The sequence below is a fragment of the Suillus plorans genome (genome assembly GCF_016647745.1).
Source record: "Suillus plorans strain S12 chromosome Unknown HD556scaffold_2, whole genome shotgun sequence".
NCBI lineage: Eukaryota > Fungi > Basidiomycota > Agaricomycetes > Boletales > Suillaceae > Suillus > Suillus plorans.
The window spans coordinates 531,510-547,775 of record NW_024537386.1 but is presented as its reverse complement, the minus strand read 5'-3'; the positions used below and the strand labels follow the sequence as shown (position 1 = coordinate 547,775).

The following is a 16,266-nucleotide window of genomic DNA, read 5'->3' as shown; positions in this document are numbered from 1 at the left end:
ACAAGAGCTCACGCGATTTCCATGAAGCTTTGTGGTCAATCACGATTTAACAATTACACTTGCTACATCGTTCATAGTCAAGAAATCCAAAAAAAACCGCCCTACGATACGTCTATCGAGAGTCTACATACATTGTCCATCTAAGTATTACATTCTTGCAATTCAGTTAAAGGGTATATTTAATAAACGGCTGTGGACTAGGTCACCAGTAAAGATGATATCCTGCACCTTCAACCTGTCCTTGTATCTTTGCAGCGGTCTTCAAATGGTATAGAGATATAGGTTGTTTACTATGATGTTGGATCAATCAGAGATCTCACGGCAAATGAAAATGAAGACAAGTACCGAGAACGCGCTAGTGCTTTGGCTGTAGTATGAATGTTCCTCATCGCCCGACCTGCCAAATATTGATGCGACCGTCTACAAGAAGGTGGGTTTACTTACCGTTGACTGCAACTCTGGACAGCTCCTCGATGTCTCGACGAGATATATTGTCTGCTTCCTCTGTGAGCATACTGGACCACATAGTTTGGCGGGAATCGCCATCTAATTCAGGATACTGGATAGCTGTAAGAGTGACAGGTGAGCGTGGGATTGATAAGTTAGCAAATAAACCTGTACTGATAGCAAAATGCGACATGTAAGCAGTACATGTAGTTCTCGCAGTAACAAATACAATGCACCGATGCCGCTCAAAGAAGTCGAGTATCGCCGAGATGCGATGGTGTTCCTCCATCTGATCGCAGGTCAGGGTAGCACAAGACGGAGACACATAATGCGCACTATTGGCTCGTGCCTCTGAGTCTGCATGAGAATCTGGATGCAAGTTAACTCATGATTGAAAAAAAACATGTAAAATACCGCACATCCCCAGCTTCAATCAATATTATGGCATTCCATGACCTTGCTATCTGTGAAATGCTGAATTTGCATCAAGGTGGACAACAGTGCATGAACATACATCCAGACGGGATGTCAACGTGTCCACAAGTGAGGTCGTATCCAACGGAAGGGAACATACTGCGAGAGAGTGCAACGGCCGTTTAAAATGTTCCGCTATAGCTTCAACGGTCGCCGTTTTGCCAGTCCCTGATGGTCCATGCAGTAGTATAACCTGCCAGCGAGAGGTGCGCCGTAACATTCGATATTATTTTTGAACGAACAGGTAACTTGACCTACCAAGCCCGATTGTTCTTCATCTGCCATGGCCTCCTTGCTGAAGTCGAATGCACCCACAACTCCTTCGATGACATCCTGTCGTAATGAGAAGATGAAAAAATATCTGAGTTAATTGGCTTTACCTTTGAGTCTTCGTCAAGCACAATGTGCTTCCAGGCATTTTCATTGAATCTTATTGGCTCGACTTCATCAACGTCAAAGAAGCCCCACGACTTGCAAGAAGCCAGGCACTATCAGAGGTGCTCAAATGTATACTTTTATGTAATTACCTTGCGTTCCAGATCAAAACCTGGCATGAATCGCGGGAGAAGAGCGATATTATCTTCGGGCACAGGCGGGATGTTATCGTTGTCTCGGGCCTTGCTTCTGTCTTGAAGAAGGGGGTATGGGAACGAAGTTTCATCTCTAGTCGTCAATGAGATCACACAATGAATGACTGGCAAACAATTCCTTACGTGTGGTTGTAGCCGAATGTATTCCAGGCTAAGCGATCAACTATGATCCGTCGCTGTTGGAGACGACAGGTCAGTGAGAAACCATCCACCTATCTCATGATCGGGCGCACTCCTCTGTCTAAGAGAGGTAAGGTTGACTTAATAATTCAATAACAATTAGAGAACGCACGAAGTTTGTAATGGAACCCCGCTAGTGAGGCGTACTTCCTGCCGCGCTCTAGAGCCAGGGTTAACGTGGGACATTTGCGGGACATGTGCTCTTACCTGTAAGTCGTTTACATATCTCAGGCGTCATCTCGAAGGTTTGAAAATCAGCCAAGATCAACGACCCCTGAATGTCATTAGTACAACGAAAGTAGGATAGTATCGGGAACAGACCTCAATTAGTTTAACCATCCGACCTCGCTCGACCGTAACCCACTTGGTTCCGTTCCAGAATGCACCCTCGCCGTTGAGGGTGAATGTTCTGCAGAAGAAAATGGGAAAATGGCATTCCCACAAGTAACATTTATAACTTACTGGTCAAAGTCATCGTAAAAAGTTGAGATCAAGCGGAATGCATCCTGAATATTTCATCTATCTGAGCGTCTCGCAGAGTATTGTTGGTTCTCTCACAAAATCATCATTATCGTCGAGGTAGTAGTACTGCTGATTCTTCCGGAAGTAGAACTCCAGCAGATCGAGCGGTATGCGACCGTGTACTACTGCATGTTTCAATCGTTCAGCTCTACGGGAAATCAGATACCAAGAGATAAAAACACAGGACATGTCGCACATTGATTTGAATTCTTCTTTAAGCAGGAGTAAGAGAATGTCAAGCTGCTGGACTGCGGCCGTAAGGTACGTGCGCACGTCGCCGTCTGCCATCATAAAAGGTATGAAGCGAGTTACCATAAAGAGTACGAGCTACATACCATGTAGACCCTCATGCGCATGCCCGAGCGCTTTCGCACTTTGTACGATGCCATCATCTTCGTTATCTTCCAAAGCCTTACGTGCGCCACCGGTGCGACTGTCCAACGAATCTAGCTCCACAAGCAGCTCGTCGATATGAACTTGTGGATCTTGGCTCAAGCATTCACCCCCCACGATGGAGCTGCAGAAGATAAATGATTCATCATCTGATAAACTGAGTGCTTAAATACACCGTACCGTAAGCAGGCGAGTAAAATGGGACTAAAATCACTGAAAACCAGTTTTGGTTTCTCTACATACTGGTACATCAATTGCAGCTATGTAATGCCTGAGAGCGCACCTTCATCTGTCTTCCGTCGAACGTTTAAGTAGAAATGAGTAGGCTCCTGGGTGGCTACACGGGGAGTCTGTTCGATGTATTCGTAGGGTTTCCAGCAATCATGAAGGTAGTTCCTAGAATTAATCAATAAAGATCGCCCGATTATATTGACTGGAGAGTGTGAACCATTGCTGCCACCTTCGAAGGAAGCCATTCTCTTGTCTCTCGGTTATGCCGGACTTGCATTCTTCGAGCGTCACAGGCCTTGACGTGCTGACTGGAGGCGGTACCTTGATTACAGGTGAAGGCATGTCCACAGCGGGAGGTAAGGAAGTTGTCGACGTTCCGGGAAGTGGCTCTCTAATCGGTAGCGGGGACTCGGTGGTATCGGCGGAGGGGATAACTTGCACGAGTGATTCCTGTGTGCTAGACTTTTTCAGACACGTCAAAAGGAGAGAAAGCTGTTTATCAAAGCGTTAGATCGAAAGGTATTTTCCATCACTTTATACTCTCATGCCAATGCCGTCGGATTTGTCAGTTTGAAGTGTGATGGCGTCGTGTGCAGTCGTGTGACTCACAGATAAATCTAGTGGGGGTTTACTGGGAAGCATCGACCCTCACTTGTAAGCACATGGCGTATTGCCGCATCTGTACGTGAGTGCCGCATTTTCCGTTCGATACAAAAACTGGCGATACGAGCCCCACTAGCATAGGAATGCTTCATTTGCCAAGGCACTTGTCATTCTGTGATATGGGGCACTGGTCACTGTGGAGCCATACAAAATGTTATCAAGGGCCGTAACCAAGGCTCGGAGCTTACATTTTGAGCTTTAAATTTGATCAATGAAGCCAGGACCAAGCCAGGACAACACGTGAGAAAGCGGATGAACTAGTAGCTTGACCTCGCTCCGCGACAATCACGGCCTGACCAGTTATTGCTCAGACCTGTGCGAGAGGCGCGCGCGGTTGGCCAGTATTGCATCTAACCTAGTTGTACCATACTAGTACCGTAAATAAGAGCTCGTCCCCAAATCCGAATCGGTTTGGGCGCGGGTGTGCGGGATTTTCGGGTCCCTGAGTGTGCTACTGAGTCCTGACTGACCAATAGACTGTGTTTGAGTGTCGGTATTAATATTTAAGATGTATATATAACACTAGCCTGAGCACAGCGGTAACATGAGCATATGTCTCAAAAAAAGAAAAGAGGATGAATAATTCGGCAGGTTTACTGAACGTGTACAGTGTCAGCATGTACGTGGTAGACGCCACTCCAAAAAAAATTGTCCGCGCCCAGAGCTCAGCTGCCACTGGCAGCCAGTGGACGCACGTGTGGTACCTGCAGCTGCACGATTCCAGGAACCGGCACCCGTGTCAGCCGCATCAAGCTTTCAAGTTCGAGAACATGCCATTTTGCACAAATGGATTGCGTAAGTAGCCTATTGCGTGCACCGTTCCAGTCGGTAGCACATCAAACCAAAGCTCTAGCGCAGAATCTCGTATATCATTAGCCTAGGGCATATTCAATATTAAACCTACAGTACAATGAAACACCGCCCAAAATATTGTCACTGAATCTTCCTTCTCTGAGCTTCCTCCAACACACTCTTCGGTCCGCGCTTCGCCATCGCCCAAAGAAAGATGACCACGACAATAGCGAACTGAAACCACAACCACAGCTCCAAGACGAACGATACAAACCGTCGCTTCTGAGGCTTCTGAAGTCGCTGACGAAGGGAGGCTGGCGATGCAGAAGCTGTCCTTGGTTCATCATCTGTGAGACCGCGGGAAAGGGAATGAGTGCGATGGCGGCTTATGCTATCCACGAACTCGTTTACGAGTCTTTGAGGAACTGGAGTGAAAGGACGGGCGAGATCAGCAGAGCTCCCCCTCTGCGGAGCAGAGAGAAGTGTTGCTTCAAAGCGACCTTCAGTCCAGTGGTTTGTGCGCATGCGAATGGTGTGCGACTTGCGGCACTTCTTGTCTGCAAGTGTTTCCACGTGCGCATTGGGCGGACTATATGTCAGGGGCTCAAAATCATGAACACCGTCTATTTTCAAGCTAACTTGCCCCGCAAACGAGGTGGAAGATGTGGAGGGAGCCGATATATAACTAGAAGACGGAGGAAAGGATAGCTTGTCTGTCGGGGAAGGAGTGCCGGAATCCGGAACGCCAACGGCGTTGCCAGCGGATAAAGAGGGAGAAAGCGATGTAAGATCGATTAAACTCGGCGTGCGGAAGTGGTCATTCTCATGACAGTTGTCCCATGCAAGCCCTAGCTCATTGTCAAGAGTCTGGGGGCCCGTAAATTCTGTGGCAGGCAATGCTGCAGCTAGATGTGATGGCAGGTCCAATTCTTCGGGGGTCACAGGTTCTGTAATGGGCTGAGGGACAAAAGGAACGGCCGATAGACCAGGAATAATCAGTGATTGTACAGATGGTGGATCACTGGCATCAGATACAGTCGGGGGGTCAAATAATCCAACAACAGATCGACGTGTGCGATGATGTGCAGGTAGAGGGAAGAGCTCTGGAAGTATTGCGTGCCGCATACTACTTTGTCTGTCTGGTTCGATGCCGCTATCAAAATCGACTGAGGAATCCGCGAGCATAGACCGACGGAGACTGGCGAAACGAATTGTCTCGTCTTCCTCGTCATGCTCATTTTCCTCGTGGACACCGGGATTCTCGAAGCTGTCATCTTCAGCCAGCCAGTCAATGGCATCGACATCACTAAGGCTCTCATATAGGAGCTGGATGCTTGCAGCGTCTCTTTGAACCGACTGAAGCGATGCCGTCGTTTTTTCTTGCTGCACCGTTATTTGTGAATTAATCTGTTCAAGCTCACGGATCTTTTGAAGGAGCTGCGACACGAGCGCATATTCAGGCGTTGCCGGGACTGGCAACTGAGCGGGGGGAGGAGACTGTAACTGGGGGAATGATCGAGAGGAACCGTTGTATAAAGACATCTTTCTTGAAAGCTTGCTGTCCGTAGGGGCCGAACGAAAGATGGCTTCAGAAGCATGCCGGCGTAGACACTGCGATGGACGCTTGCGTTTCTCTGACCTGCCTAGCGCGGTAGATCTCTTCGAGACCCCTTGAGATGCAAGAGCCCCCCCTGGCGCAAAGTCCCGTACTTCTCCGTCATTCGCATCGCTCTCGCTCCTACCCCGTAGGGCGCGGACCCGCTCTTCTCTCTCATGTCGCCTCTTCGACGCTTCCTCAGACTCGAGGTTGGGACTAACAAGTTTTGCCTTGTTCTCAAGCTCGTCGCTCCTGGCACGAGTTGTTTCGAGCTCCTCTCGGAGCCCTTGAATCTCTTTCTCCAAACAGCGCAATTTTCGCCGTCCCGCTTGATCAGTCTGAACAGATTCAGATTCAAGCTTTTCTAGCTTAGAAAGGAGCTCAGCATTCTGATCGGAAAGTAGAGCAAGGTCCGCAGGGGAGACAGAGACGCGTCTCTGCGACCGGCGCGAGCGAGATGCACTGGTGCTCGCGTGGGAGGAAGAGGTATTGGTATAATAATGAGGGGAGTGTGGAAGAGGTGTTCCGGGAGTAGTTGGAGAGGACGCCGAGGATCCGGATGGAGAGACAGACGCTGATGAAGTGGGCAAGCGAGCGAGAAGCGCCTTGTGCTTGTTCTGGAGCTCTAGATTATTTTCGTACAGTGATTTACAGACAGCTGTGGTGAAACTGAGTTCTACACAGGGACAACGATTTGAGTACATTTCTCTAGAATAAAGCATCAAAGGACACACCATTTTCTCGGTCTTTAATGAGCTCATCAGCTTTCAGGAGGAGCTCAGACAGCTCCTCACGAGACCTCCCATTCCAATGTTGAGGATGATTAGTAGGAATGTCATCCCATGCAGCGATTGCAGATGCGGACTCTCGTTTCAGATCCGAGGAGTTATCCAGTGGATCATCAAGAAGCGATGTGGCAGCGTACGGAGGAGGTGGGGATGTTTTGACGTGGGTAGAAATTCTTCGTACCCGACCTGGCGGTCGTGGCCGAGGAGTGGTCGTCACTGACGCAGACAGCATGAGACAACTCAGAAGGTAGACGCAGATAACAGATATAGCGGTCAAACAGACGAAGGGTCAGTCAACGCTCGGGTCCGATCCTCGTTAGCTGATGCTTAGCACTGGTGATAGAGCGAAAAGAGAAAAGGAGACTCAGTGATACGTTCTGTGACGTTTCGTGTCCCATACATATAAGACTTGTATGAAACAGCAGAAGTTCGGCTTAAAATTATCATTTACATTAAGACCGCGTGAGTTATGAGTTCTACTACTTGTCATGCATCATATGTAGCATAAATAAAATGCCATCATCAAGGCCGCCTGGCGAAATGGCATCGCGTCTGACTACGACTTTGTAATCAGGAGATTGCAGGTTCGACCCCTGCGGTGGTCATTATATTTTCCTGTATTTCGGGACACAGCTATTTTCTTTTGTGTAGCGACAACCGCATGAGACAATATTGTCTGACTCCTGGAATTCGTGGAGGCTGCTAGCTTAAATTTAAGTTACATCGTTTGACATGGCAACATAAGGAAGTTTAAAGTCCATCTCACACTCAATAATACTTTTAAATTACTAATGCACGAACTTACTTTCCGAGGAGGCCACGACTAATATTAATTCAATGCAACATGAATGATAAGAATAACAACACATCGATGTCTGGTAAGTTTGAACTGAAATATCAAACTATCAAATGTGACAGCGGCGCTCCGCGTTACTTGATGCATCGTATATTTTACACACCAGGGTCTAATTCACCCAACAGCATAGTTCCGTCCTTGCTGCCAGTAAGAACTGTAGACACGTCAGTAAAAATCAACCAGACAGAAGGGAAATCTTACTGATAGGTTCTTTTGGATGGAAGTCTACACAAGTGACTGTGCCCCTGTGCCCCGGCAGCTAAAAGATGGTAAATCACACGCAAGAAGTCGAATGGGATAACACCAACCTTGTACAACACACGCCCACTGTCGACGTCCCAAACACACACCATCCGATCCGCACCACCAACCGCGACCCGTTGTCCCCCATCGTCCTTGCTCCATGCACCTTTCAAAAGCGTGTTCTCGAAACCAGCTGGAGCACCCTGCAACACACGGTGTATCCTCGTTGGCGAGGGCGAAAACGGGCGTACATCATGGATGACGGTATGAGATGAGAATGAAGGTGAGAGGAGGTAGGCACCATTGGGTGATAATGCAAGCGACGTCGGCGTGTCCGTATGACCAGTCAGGGCATAAACCTGCTCGCCCTTGCGCAAGTCATATACATGAATCTCGTTGTCTAGCGCGCCGATATAGAGGTTCTGCCCATCCGCGCTCCACGCGACACTCGTCGCTGGACATCCGAGTTCAAACACTGCAACACTGCTCTTCGAACCATCTTCTCCACCCTCCCACACACGTACAGTTCCATCGTCCGAGGCGGTGGCAATGAGCTCGATACCAGCACCGCCTGCCATAGTCCGGTCCAGCGCGTTTATAATTCCGCGATGAGCACGAATTTTTCTTGTTCGCTGGCCGGTGGTAAGATCCGTAAAGGACAGCATTTGGTCTGCGGATACGGTATAAAGGAGCGGTGAGAAGAGGGACCATTGAAGGTCAAGGATGGGCGCTTTGTGGTGGCTAGAGAGGAGGCCGTAGTTGGTATTTGGTGGATACGTCCTCCACAAAGCTATACCTCACTTGTAAACAGTTCGTATAGTACACTCAGAGATGTCACGTACAGACACTTCGGTCCGCTGAACAAGCAGCAATGTTTTGCCCGGTAGGGTCAAATCTACAGCTCAGAATTTCCGCCTTCGAACTCATTAATACACCATTCTAAACGAAAATTGTTTACAAGTCTCACCGAGTGAGATCCGCTCAAGCTAACGATAGGTGCTTCTAGGTTGCTTGTGCGCTTGACGCTTCGTATGAGACCTTTCTGTCGGTCATCGTTGCCAGATGAAATGATAATTTGGTTTTGAGCAGGGGAGTTCGAGCGCGCTCTTTTAATGAGAGTTCCTTCTGTAGATGGCGGTGGAGATGCGCCTCGTTTTGACATCGTGACTGGGTGCTGACCAAAGGATTTGCTGTGAGTTCAAGATGTAGACTCGTCAGTGAATGAAGAAGTTCAGTCTCTCAAAGACAGAAGTGGTCACGTGATTTCTTGTTTTGCAATAAAGACGAGGTGAAGATATCTTGTAACAAGTATCTATGTCAGATCCAGGGACTACTCCAAGAACTTTCTAACATTGATCAGAAATGGTCCAGGTCTCCTCAAAGAGCGAAAATATACAACGATCGCTCTAGTGTATATGCCTGCGCTGCTCAGCCGCCCACCTCACGGCATCACTGCGCCCCTTCGTGACATCAACCCCAAACCAAATCACCACAGAGGCAATCGTGCACATCGCAAACAGGAAGGGGAACCCCTGCCAGTTGTTTCCCGTCTTGTCGATGATGACCTGTATGACATTGGGCCCTACCATGGAAGAGGCGCGGTTGAACAAACCGAAGAGACCGAAGAACTAGTTAATGTGAGTGAACGCGATGGGAATGAGAAAGCGAGTTACACACCATGTTTTCAAAACCTGGCGGACTAAGTTCGGCCATCATTGTCAGAGAGTACGCGTAATAGGGCGCCTGGAAGAGACCAAACATCACGTTGTACGCCCTGATGAGAATATAAAAACACAACGAGACAGGCGCATAGTCTTGACAAACCAGAACTCCCATACGTTGTGGAACCTAATGCACTCCTTAGAGGGATGATGATATCATGAAACAAATCGAATGACACCGACCCAAGTTTTTCTGTCCATATTCCGATCATACCCCATAGCGGAATCAAAATCGTCACGACATTTGTGACCACAAACTGTGTCATTGACAGTCAAATAAAGATAGCATGACAAGGTAGTGATACATACCATCTTCTTTGTGCTGATCTTCCAATATTTCTGGATGTACCAAAAGGCGAGAGTGCTGATTGTCGAAGTGATCGCTTGAGACAAACCCAGGTATGTATTTTGCAGGAACGAGAAACTGAACTTGTCGTTCTGACATATGCCAACAAGGGTTCCAGTAGTATTGAGCCCCTGTCCAAAAATATGTCAGGTGCGGCTTGAGATACGGACAACCAAACAGTACGTCTGCAAGAAGAAAGTAGGAGGACAGATACACAAAGGTGTAGGGAAGATGCTTGTATGTTTTCAGCGCAGCCCAGATCTAACGTTTGCGTGAGCAAAGTTCACGGTATCTCGCTAGATGCTTACCTGCTTCCATCCAATTGTCAGGTAATGTTCACCTTTAGGCAATTTGGGGCCTGGCCTAGATTCCTGGAAGACAACTCAGAGGTTTTCAGCAGGAAGCCCAGAAAGACCAGCCAATGTGTACTCACACCACCAGATACCTAATACCACCCAATATGTGTTGACACTACACATCAATCGGTCAATTGATACAACGACTGGAACTCGCAAACGATAGAAACTCACACTACGATCACATAATTGTCTACCTTAGGGTTGTTCGCCATCGGCAGCAAAAGCGCCAAGTTCAGCAATAATGTGGTTACAAATCCGACATTGCTATGAACCTGTACAAAAGATAGTCAGCTCGTGACAACAACATGAAGCCTTACACAAGACGCACAGTAAAAATATCGGTGATCCTATTCTTTTCCAGCGACTCCTCTTGATCGTAAACTTCAGGAGAAATCTCCCCGGTTTCATACTTCTCTCTCAACTGACGTACACGCGGTGTATTTCGGGCGAGACGAGGGAATAAAGCAGCATAGAAGACTAGAGTAATACTGTATGAGACGAAACTGATGATGGACAGAATCATCGCAAGGACCCATCGATTTGGTGCTGGTGCACGAAATGATCAGACTTTAGAAAATGCGTGGTACCCGGAAACTCACTGGTAAGTGTCATACAAGCATACTGTGCAGCCCAACATACTACTGTGATAGCGAACAACAACCACCGTCCGAATGTACCATAGTCAGCAGCAGAACCGATAGTGGTTAATATAACTGTCATGATGCCGAAACTAATACCATCTGCAGTCAGCACCACACTGGAAACTGACTTTGTTCCGCTACCCCAGGGAACTACGCATTGACCAGAAGCAGTCGTTGCAAGGCATGACGAGCCGGGGCCTACGACGGGATCATATCCCGCCGCTGTGGCAAGCCCTTGGAACAGGGTCTGTGTATAGCCCAAACCGACACCCTGGTTGGAGGCACGTGAAATAAGTAGAGTGGGGGATACGCGAATACCCGGACTGACTCACGTTACCACCGTTAGAGTATACTGATGTTTAGCTTAATCAAGGAATGGTGGGGAGGAAGCACGTGTACTGGAACGCACAGTAATAGCTCAACAACTCCCTTCTAGTCACGAGCGGTTCATCCAAGCTGATCGATGAGATAGCAATGTGGTTCGCGTCCAGGTCAGACCTGATATCCACAACCTGTTTTACATCAGCGTGGAAGGGACGGGCTAAGTCTTCCGAAGGAGGTATCGTGGACATGGTGGTCGAGAACGAGCTCGTAGACCGAACAAAGATGCGTGATTGGCCATGTCACATGTGTGCTCCGAACCTCTCTTTCGCATTTACTAATGGTTACGCGCGTACCTTATGGGGCAAAGGCTGAGCTAGTGTTGTGGGGCAGAGCTATTTTGAAGCAGTTCTGCCGGTAGAACCATGTTCTGCCAGGTGGCAGAATTTGTATTGGTGTAAGACCAGTCCAAGTCTTTGCATCGTGGTTCGGTGACTGTTGGCACTAGTCCCTCGTCAACCGCGTGGTGGTTTCGCAAAGTCGAATGCTCTCTCTTCTAATACTTCTGTCCCATTTACATCCCATCGTTCTTTACCCATCACAAATGTCTTCTAGTCGAATGAACTCAGCATGTTGTCAAGCGAGATAGATTCCGGACCTTCAAGATGGAGCGTCGCTGGAGACTGGCAACTTGCGAGTGGTGGAACAAATGTGAAATCACACTTGGCAACTTCGGTATTACGGCCCGACCACAAAGCCGGTTTTGTTTCCTAGCAAGCCTATCATCTTTCGTCATGCTTTCGGGGAGAGATATAGAAACTGGACATTCAAAAGTATAAACCGACATAGCCCAAATTATTAGGCCAGTTTGAAAACATTCACATCCAAAGTCGCTGTTAAGTACTGAGTCGTACTCCGAATTCAAACACTGGGTACCACGCGAAACTGCAGCAACGTCGGAAAGACGATCAGACGGCCTCCAGGCTCCTTTGAAAGTGAATCGAACTTGGCCAATGTTGTATCCTGACATGATGGATATATCAGAAATGCCCGAAAATCGTTCTAGTGTGTGTGGCTGCGCTGCTCAGCCGCCCACCTCACAGCATCCCTACGCCCCTTCGTGACATCAACCCCGAACCAGATCACCATCGAAGCAGCCGCGCACAACGCAAAGAGGAACGGGAACCCCTGCCAGTTGTTCCCCGTCTTGTCAATGATGGCCTGTATCACATTGGGTCCTACCATAGAAGAAGCGCGGTTGGACAGACCGAACAGACCGAAGAACTGGCCAATGTAAGCCGAACGCAATGCGATGGGAAGCACGATAAAGCCAAAATACACACCATGTTATCAAAACCGGGCGGACTAAGCTCGGCCATCATTGTCTGGGAGAACGCGTAGTAAGGCGCCTGGAAAATGCCGAACACAATGTTGTATGCCCTGGGAAGAATATAAGAACAAGGTAGAAAAAGTGAATTCTTGACGAACCAGAACTCCCAGACATTATGGAATCTGATGTACATGTTAGAGAGACGATGGGTGGAAAAAACAAGTCGAATAACACTGACCCAAGTTTTTCTGTCCATATTCCGATCATACCCCACAGCGGAATCAAAATAGTAACAACATTAGTCACCACAAACTGTACCGTTGGCAGTCAGATAAACGAGTACGTGAAACACTAACGCCACACACCATCTTCTTCGTGCTGATCTTCCAATATCTCTGGATGTACCAGAAGGCGAGAGTACTGATAGTCGATGTAATCGCCTGTGACAAGCCCAAGTAGGTATTTTGCAGGAACGAGAAACTGAACTTGTTGTTCTGGCAAATGCTAACGAGAGTTCCGGTGGTATTCAGTCCCTGTCCAAGACGTCAGGCATGGCTCAAGAGACAGACAACCAAACAAACATCTGCGAGAAGGAAGAAAGAGAACAGATACACAAAGGTGTAGGGAAGATGCTTGTATGTCTTCAGCGCAGCCCAGATCTGATGTTCGCATGAGTCGATTTCTCAGGAATATTTTACCAGATACTCACCTGCTTCCACCCAATCGTCGTGTAGTGTTCTCCTTCAGGTAAACTAGGGCCTGGCCTGGGCTCCTGGAGGATAACTCGAGATTTTTTAGCAGGAAGCCTACTAAAGACGAGCTACGATATGCTCACACCACCAGATACCAAGTACCACCCAGTACGTGGTGACACTACACGTCAATCAATACAACACCTCAAATACCTGGTTGAAAAGAAGCTTACAGCACGAGGACATAATTGTCCACCTTGGGGTTGTTCGTCATCGGCAACAAAAGTGTTAAGTTTAGTAATAAGGTAATTATATACCCGACATTACTATGAACCTATATCGAACGACCGTTAGCTTCCGACAACAAAAGACACAGCCTCTACAACGCACGGTAGAAATATTACTGATCCTATTCTTTTCCAGAGATTCCTCTTGCTCGTAAACTTCAGGAGAAATCTCGCCGTTTTCAAACTTCTCTCTTAATTGGCGTGCATGTGGGGTATTGCGCGCGAGGCGAGGGAATAGAGCGGCATAGAAAACAAGAGTTGCGCCGTATGAAACGAAACCGATGATGTAAAGAACCATCGCAAGGACCCATCGGTTCGGCGCTGCACAAAACGATTAGATGTCAGGAGAAACACGAAACGGCCGGAAACGCACTGGTAAGCGCCATACAGGCATACTGTGCAGCCCAGCATACCACTGTGACAGCAAACAGTAACCACCGTCCGAAAGTGCCGTAATCGGCAGCAGAACCAATGGTAGTGAATATAGTTGTCATTATAGCGAAACTGATACCATTCGCAATCAGCACCACACTAGAAACTGACTTTGTGCCGCTACCCCAGGGAACTACGCATTGGCCAGAAGCAGTTGTTGCAAGGCATGACGAGCCGGGGCCTGCGACAGGATCATATCCCGCTGCTGTGGCAAGCCCCTGGAACAGAGTTTGTGTATAGCCAAGAGGACCGACACCCTGATTGTGTGAAGTATAGATAAGCAGAGCGGGCCCAATAATATTCGACCGACTCACATTGTCACCATTATAGTACACTAACGTTAAGCTTTGTCGGAGAATGACAAGGGACGATCATGTGTACCAGAACTCACGATAATAGCTCCACAACTCCCTTCTCGTCACGAGTGGTTCATCCTTGCTGATGGATGAGATAGCAATCTTGTTCGCGTCCGGGTCAGGCGATTCGTCTGACTTGATGTCCTCAGCCTGCACTACCTCATTGTGGAGGGCGCTGGGCAGAAATGGAGGTGACGTGGACATGGCCAGACCCGATATATCAGGTCAAGCGAAGAAGCACTGTGAAACTGGAGGGTTAGTATTACGGCTGGGCGGTGAAAGGTGAAAATGAAAGATAGGTGATTTTGTACCACATTTTACATTTGGGCCCTTTGGGGGAATTTTCAAATCCCCGAAAAGTAGATCACTCTTGAGCCGCTCCCACCCATGTCCAACTACTAGAGATTACTGTCATTTCGGATCCACGTTTGAGCCAACAAGGTAAGTATTGCCACACCTGAGGCCCAGGGAGGCCTATCAAAGCTCTAATTAGGACAGGCGTGACTGAGGTCAGATGTGTTCTCCATATTATGTACATGTGCATGCTAGATTAATTTTGGTTAGGCGTACCTTATATGGGGGCTTATCACAAGCATGATGGTCACCAGGGCGGCCGGGCCTGTAAGTCGGTGGCTGCATCCCAGCGCTAACTTCTGAATCAAGCTTGGAGCCTATCGTCCATCATCTTTGCGGGGAGAGATATTAAATATCGGAGGATGGCTATCTTTCTTTGATTAGTCTAGTAGGAGAGATTAGAGAACATCTGAATTGAAGTCGTCTGCCCTAGGCAGACCATAATTAACAGAAGGAAGGGTGACTCGGACTCGTCGGTGATTAATAAGACACTCGAGGTTTGCAGGTGGCTGTGCATGCAATTTCTGGACTACCACGAGCGCCGCTGAAGTGTTTGAAACCCCTCAAGTGCAGCGTTGGCAGGCCGCGGATCTAACACCAGTACTGAGAGGATCCGCCATTTTATATCCGCATCGGTCGGGCACCTCACACACCGGCGGTTTTGGAATTTTGCACTATGCAAGATTTGTTTTGAAATGTTAATGATAAAGTTGGCATTCTTACTATACATTTTGACGTAGTAAAAATGAAAAAATTGGATGAGTGGATAAATCTTGGACGAAATTCTACATTTTATGAGTCATTTTGACATTGTAAAAGAAAGACATTTAACCGACAGCAAGATCTGAAGAAAAATGATCGAACATTTTGATTCAAATCTTATATCGGGGTAAAATTCCTTTCCAATAGGTAAAATGTGTTTTATTTAAATTTTCCTCAAATCTCACCTCATGTAAGATTTGAATCAAAATGTTCGATCATTTTTCTTCAGATCTTGCTGTCGGTTAAATGTCTTTCTTTTACAATGTCAAAATGACTCATAAAATGTAGAATTTCGTCCAAGATTTATCCACTCATCCAATTTTTTCATTTTTACTACGTCAAAATGTATAGTAAGAATGCCAACTTTATCATTAACATTTCAAAACAAATCTTGCATAGTGCAAAATTCCAAAACCGCCGGTGTGTGAGGTGCCCGACCGATGCGGATATAAAATGGCGGATCCTCTCAGTACTGGTGTTAGATCCGCGGCCTGCCAACGCTGCACTTGAGGGGTTTCAAACACTTCAGCGGCGCTCGTGGTAGTCCAGAAATTGCATGCACAGCCACCTGCAAACCTCGAGTGTCTTATTAATCACCGACGAGTCCGAGTCACCCTTCCTTCTGTTAATTATGGTCTGCCTAGGGCAGACGACTTCAATTCAGATGTTCTCTAATCTCTCCTACTAGACTAATCAAAGAAAGATAGCCATCCTCCGATATTTAATATCTCTCCCCGCAAAGATGATGGACGATAGGCTCCAAGCTTGATTCAGAAGTTAGCGCTGGGATGCAGCCACCGACTTACAGGCCCGGCCGCCCTGGTGACCATCATCTATCTTTCTTCGATTAGTCTAGTAGGAGAACATCTGAATTGAAGTCGTCTGACCA

At 47.6% G+C, this 16,266-nt stretch overlaps 5 protein-coding genes and 1 non-coding gene across 6 annotated transcripts; 1 reads left to right on the top strand and 5 right to left on the bottom strand.

Annotated features, from left to right (window-relative positions):
• Positions 1 to 436: 436 nt before the first annotated feature.
• Positions 437 to 3,479, bottom strand: HD556DRAFT_1436418 (uncharacterized protein; the record flags this gene model as incomplete). Its single annotated transcript, XM_041305573.1, has 21 exons — positions 437 to 567; positions 622 to 736; positions 784 to 816; positions 867 to 911; positions 962 to 1,114; positions 1,180 to 1,254; positions 1,302 to 1,391; positions 1,449 to 1,584; positions 1,635 to 1,687; positions 1,745 to 1,752; positions 1,804 to 1,851; positions 1,899 to 1,965; positions 2,013 to 2,100; positions 2,154 to 2,197; positions 2,250 to 2,361; positions 2,410 to 2,494; positions 2,549 to 2,730; positions 2,787 to 2,841; positions 2,890 to 3,002; positions 3,055 to 3,329; positions 3,378 to 3,479. 21 exons carry the CDS (start codon positions 3,477 to 3,479, stop codon positions 437 to 439), a joined length of 2,010 nt encoding a protein of 669 aa, XP_041166930.1.
• Positions 3,480 to 4,131: 652 nt separating this feature from the next.
• HD556DRAFT_1260332 (uncharacterized protein) lies at positions 4,132 to 7,129 on the bottom strand. The gene is made up of 2 exons (XM_041299038.1): positions 6,624 to 7,129; positions 4,132 to 6,565 (listed from the first exon to the last, which is right to left on the bottom strand). The coding sequence occupies exons 1-2, from the start codon at positions 6,907 to 6,909 to the stop codon at positions 4,434 to 4,436; spliced, it is 2,418 nt and encodes an 805-aa protein (XP_041166929.1). The 5' UTR covers positions 6,910 to 7,129; the 3' UTR covers positions 4,132 to 4,433.
• A 74-nt stretch (positions 7,130 to 7,203) lies between these two features.
• HD556DRAFT_t14 lies at positions 7,204 to 7,282 on the top strand. The gene has a single exon. It is a non-coding gene; the product is annotated as a tRNA-Arg (tRNA).
• A 173-nt stretch (positions 7,283 to 7,455) lies between these two features.
• On the bottom strand, positions 7,456 to 9,011 carry HD556DRAFT_1321919 (WD40-repeat-containing domain protein). Its single transcript, XM_041301367.1, has 5 exons — positions 8,744 to 9,011; positions 8,619 to 8,691; positions 7,842 to 8,566; positions 7,735 to 7,792; positions 7,456 to 7,687 (listed from the first exon to the last, which is right to left on the bottom strand). The coding sequence occupies exons 1-5, from the start codon at positions 8,936 to 8,938 to the stop codon at positions 7,629 to 7,631; spliced, it is 1,110 nt and encodes a 369-aa protein (XP_041166928.1). The 5' UTR covers positions 8,939 to 9,011; the 3' UTR covers positions 7,456 to 7,628.
• Positions 9,012 to 9,182: 171 nt separating this feature from the next.
• HD556DRAFT_1436416 (autophagy-related protein 22-like protein) lies at positions 9,183 to 11,415 on the bottom strand (the record flags this gene model as incomplete). The annotated part of the gene is made up of 12 exons (XM_041305572.1): positions 9,183 to 9,404; positions 9,454 to 9,550; positions 9,615 to 9,754; positions 9,807 to 9,974; positions 10,027 to 10,104; positions 10,152 to 10,225; positions 10,277 to 10,314; positions 10,374 to 10,474; positions 10,531 to 10,748; positions 10,802 to 11,114; positions 11,176 to 11,195; positions 11,253 to 11,415. The coding sequence occupies 12 exons, from the start codon at positions 11,413 to 11,415 to the stop codon at positions 9,183 to 9,185; spliced, it is 1,632 nt and encodes a 543-aa protein (XP_041166927.1).
• Positions 11,416 to 12,226: 811 nt separating this feature from the next.
• Positions 12,227 to 14,950, bottom strand: HD556DRAFT_1468731 (MFS general substrate transporter; the record flags this gene model as incomplete). Its single annotated transcript, XM_041308412.1, has 12 exons — positions 14,297 to 14,950; positions 13,847 to 14,239; positions 13,577 to 13,794; positions 13,420 to 13,520; positions 13,330 to 13,367; positions 13,204 to 13,277; positions 13,076 to 13,153; positions 12,860 to 13,027; positions 12,733 to 12,806; positions 12,653 to 12,676; positions 12,508 to 12,604; positions 12,227 to 12,448 (listed from the first exon to the last, which is right to left on the bottom strand). Exons 1-12 carry the CDS (start codon positions 14,463 to 14,465, stop codon positions 12,227 to 12,229), a joined length of 1,656 nt encoding a protein of 551 aa, XP_041166926.1. The 5' UTR covers positions 14,466 to 14,950.
• Positions 14,951 to 16,266: the final 1,316 nt, after the last annotated feature.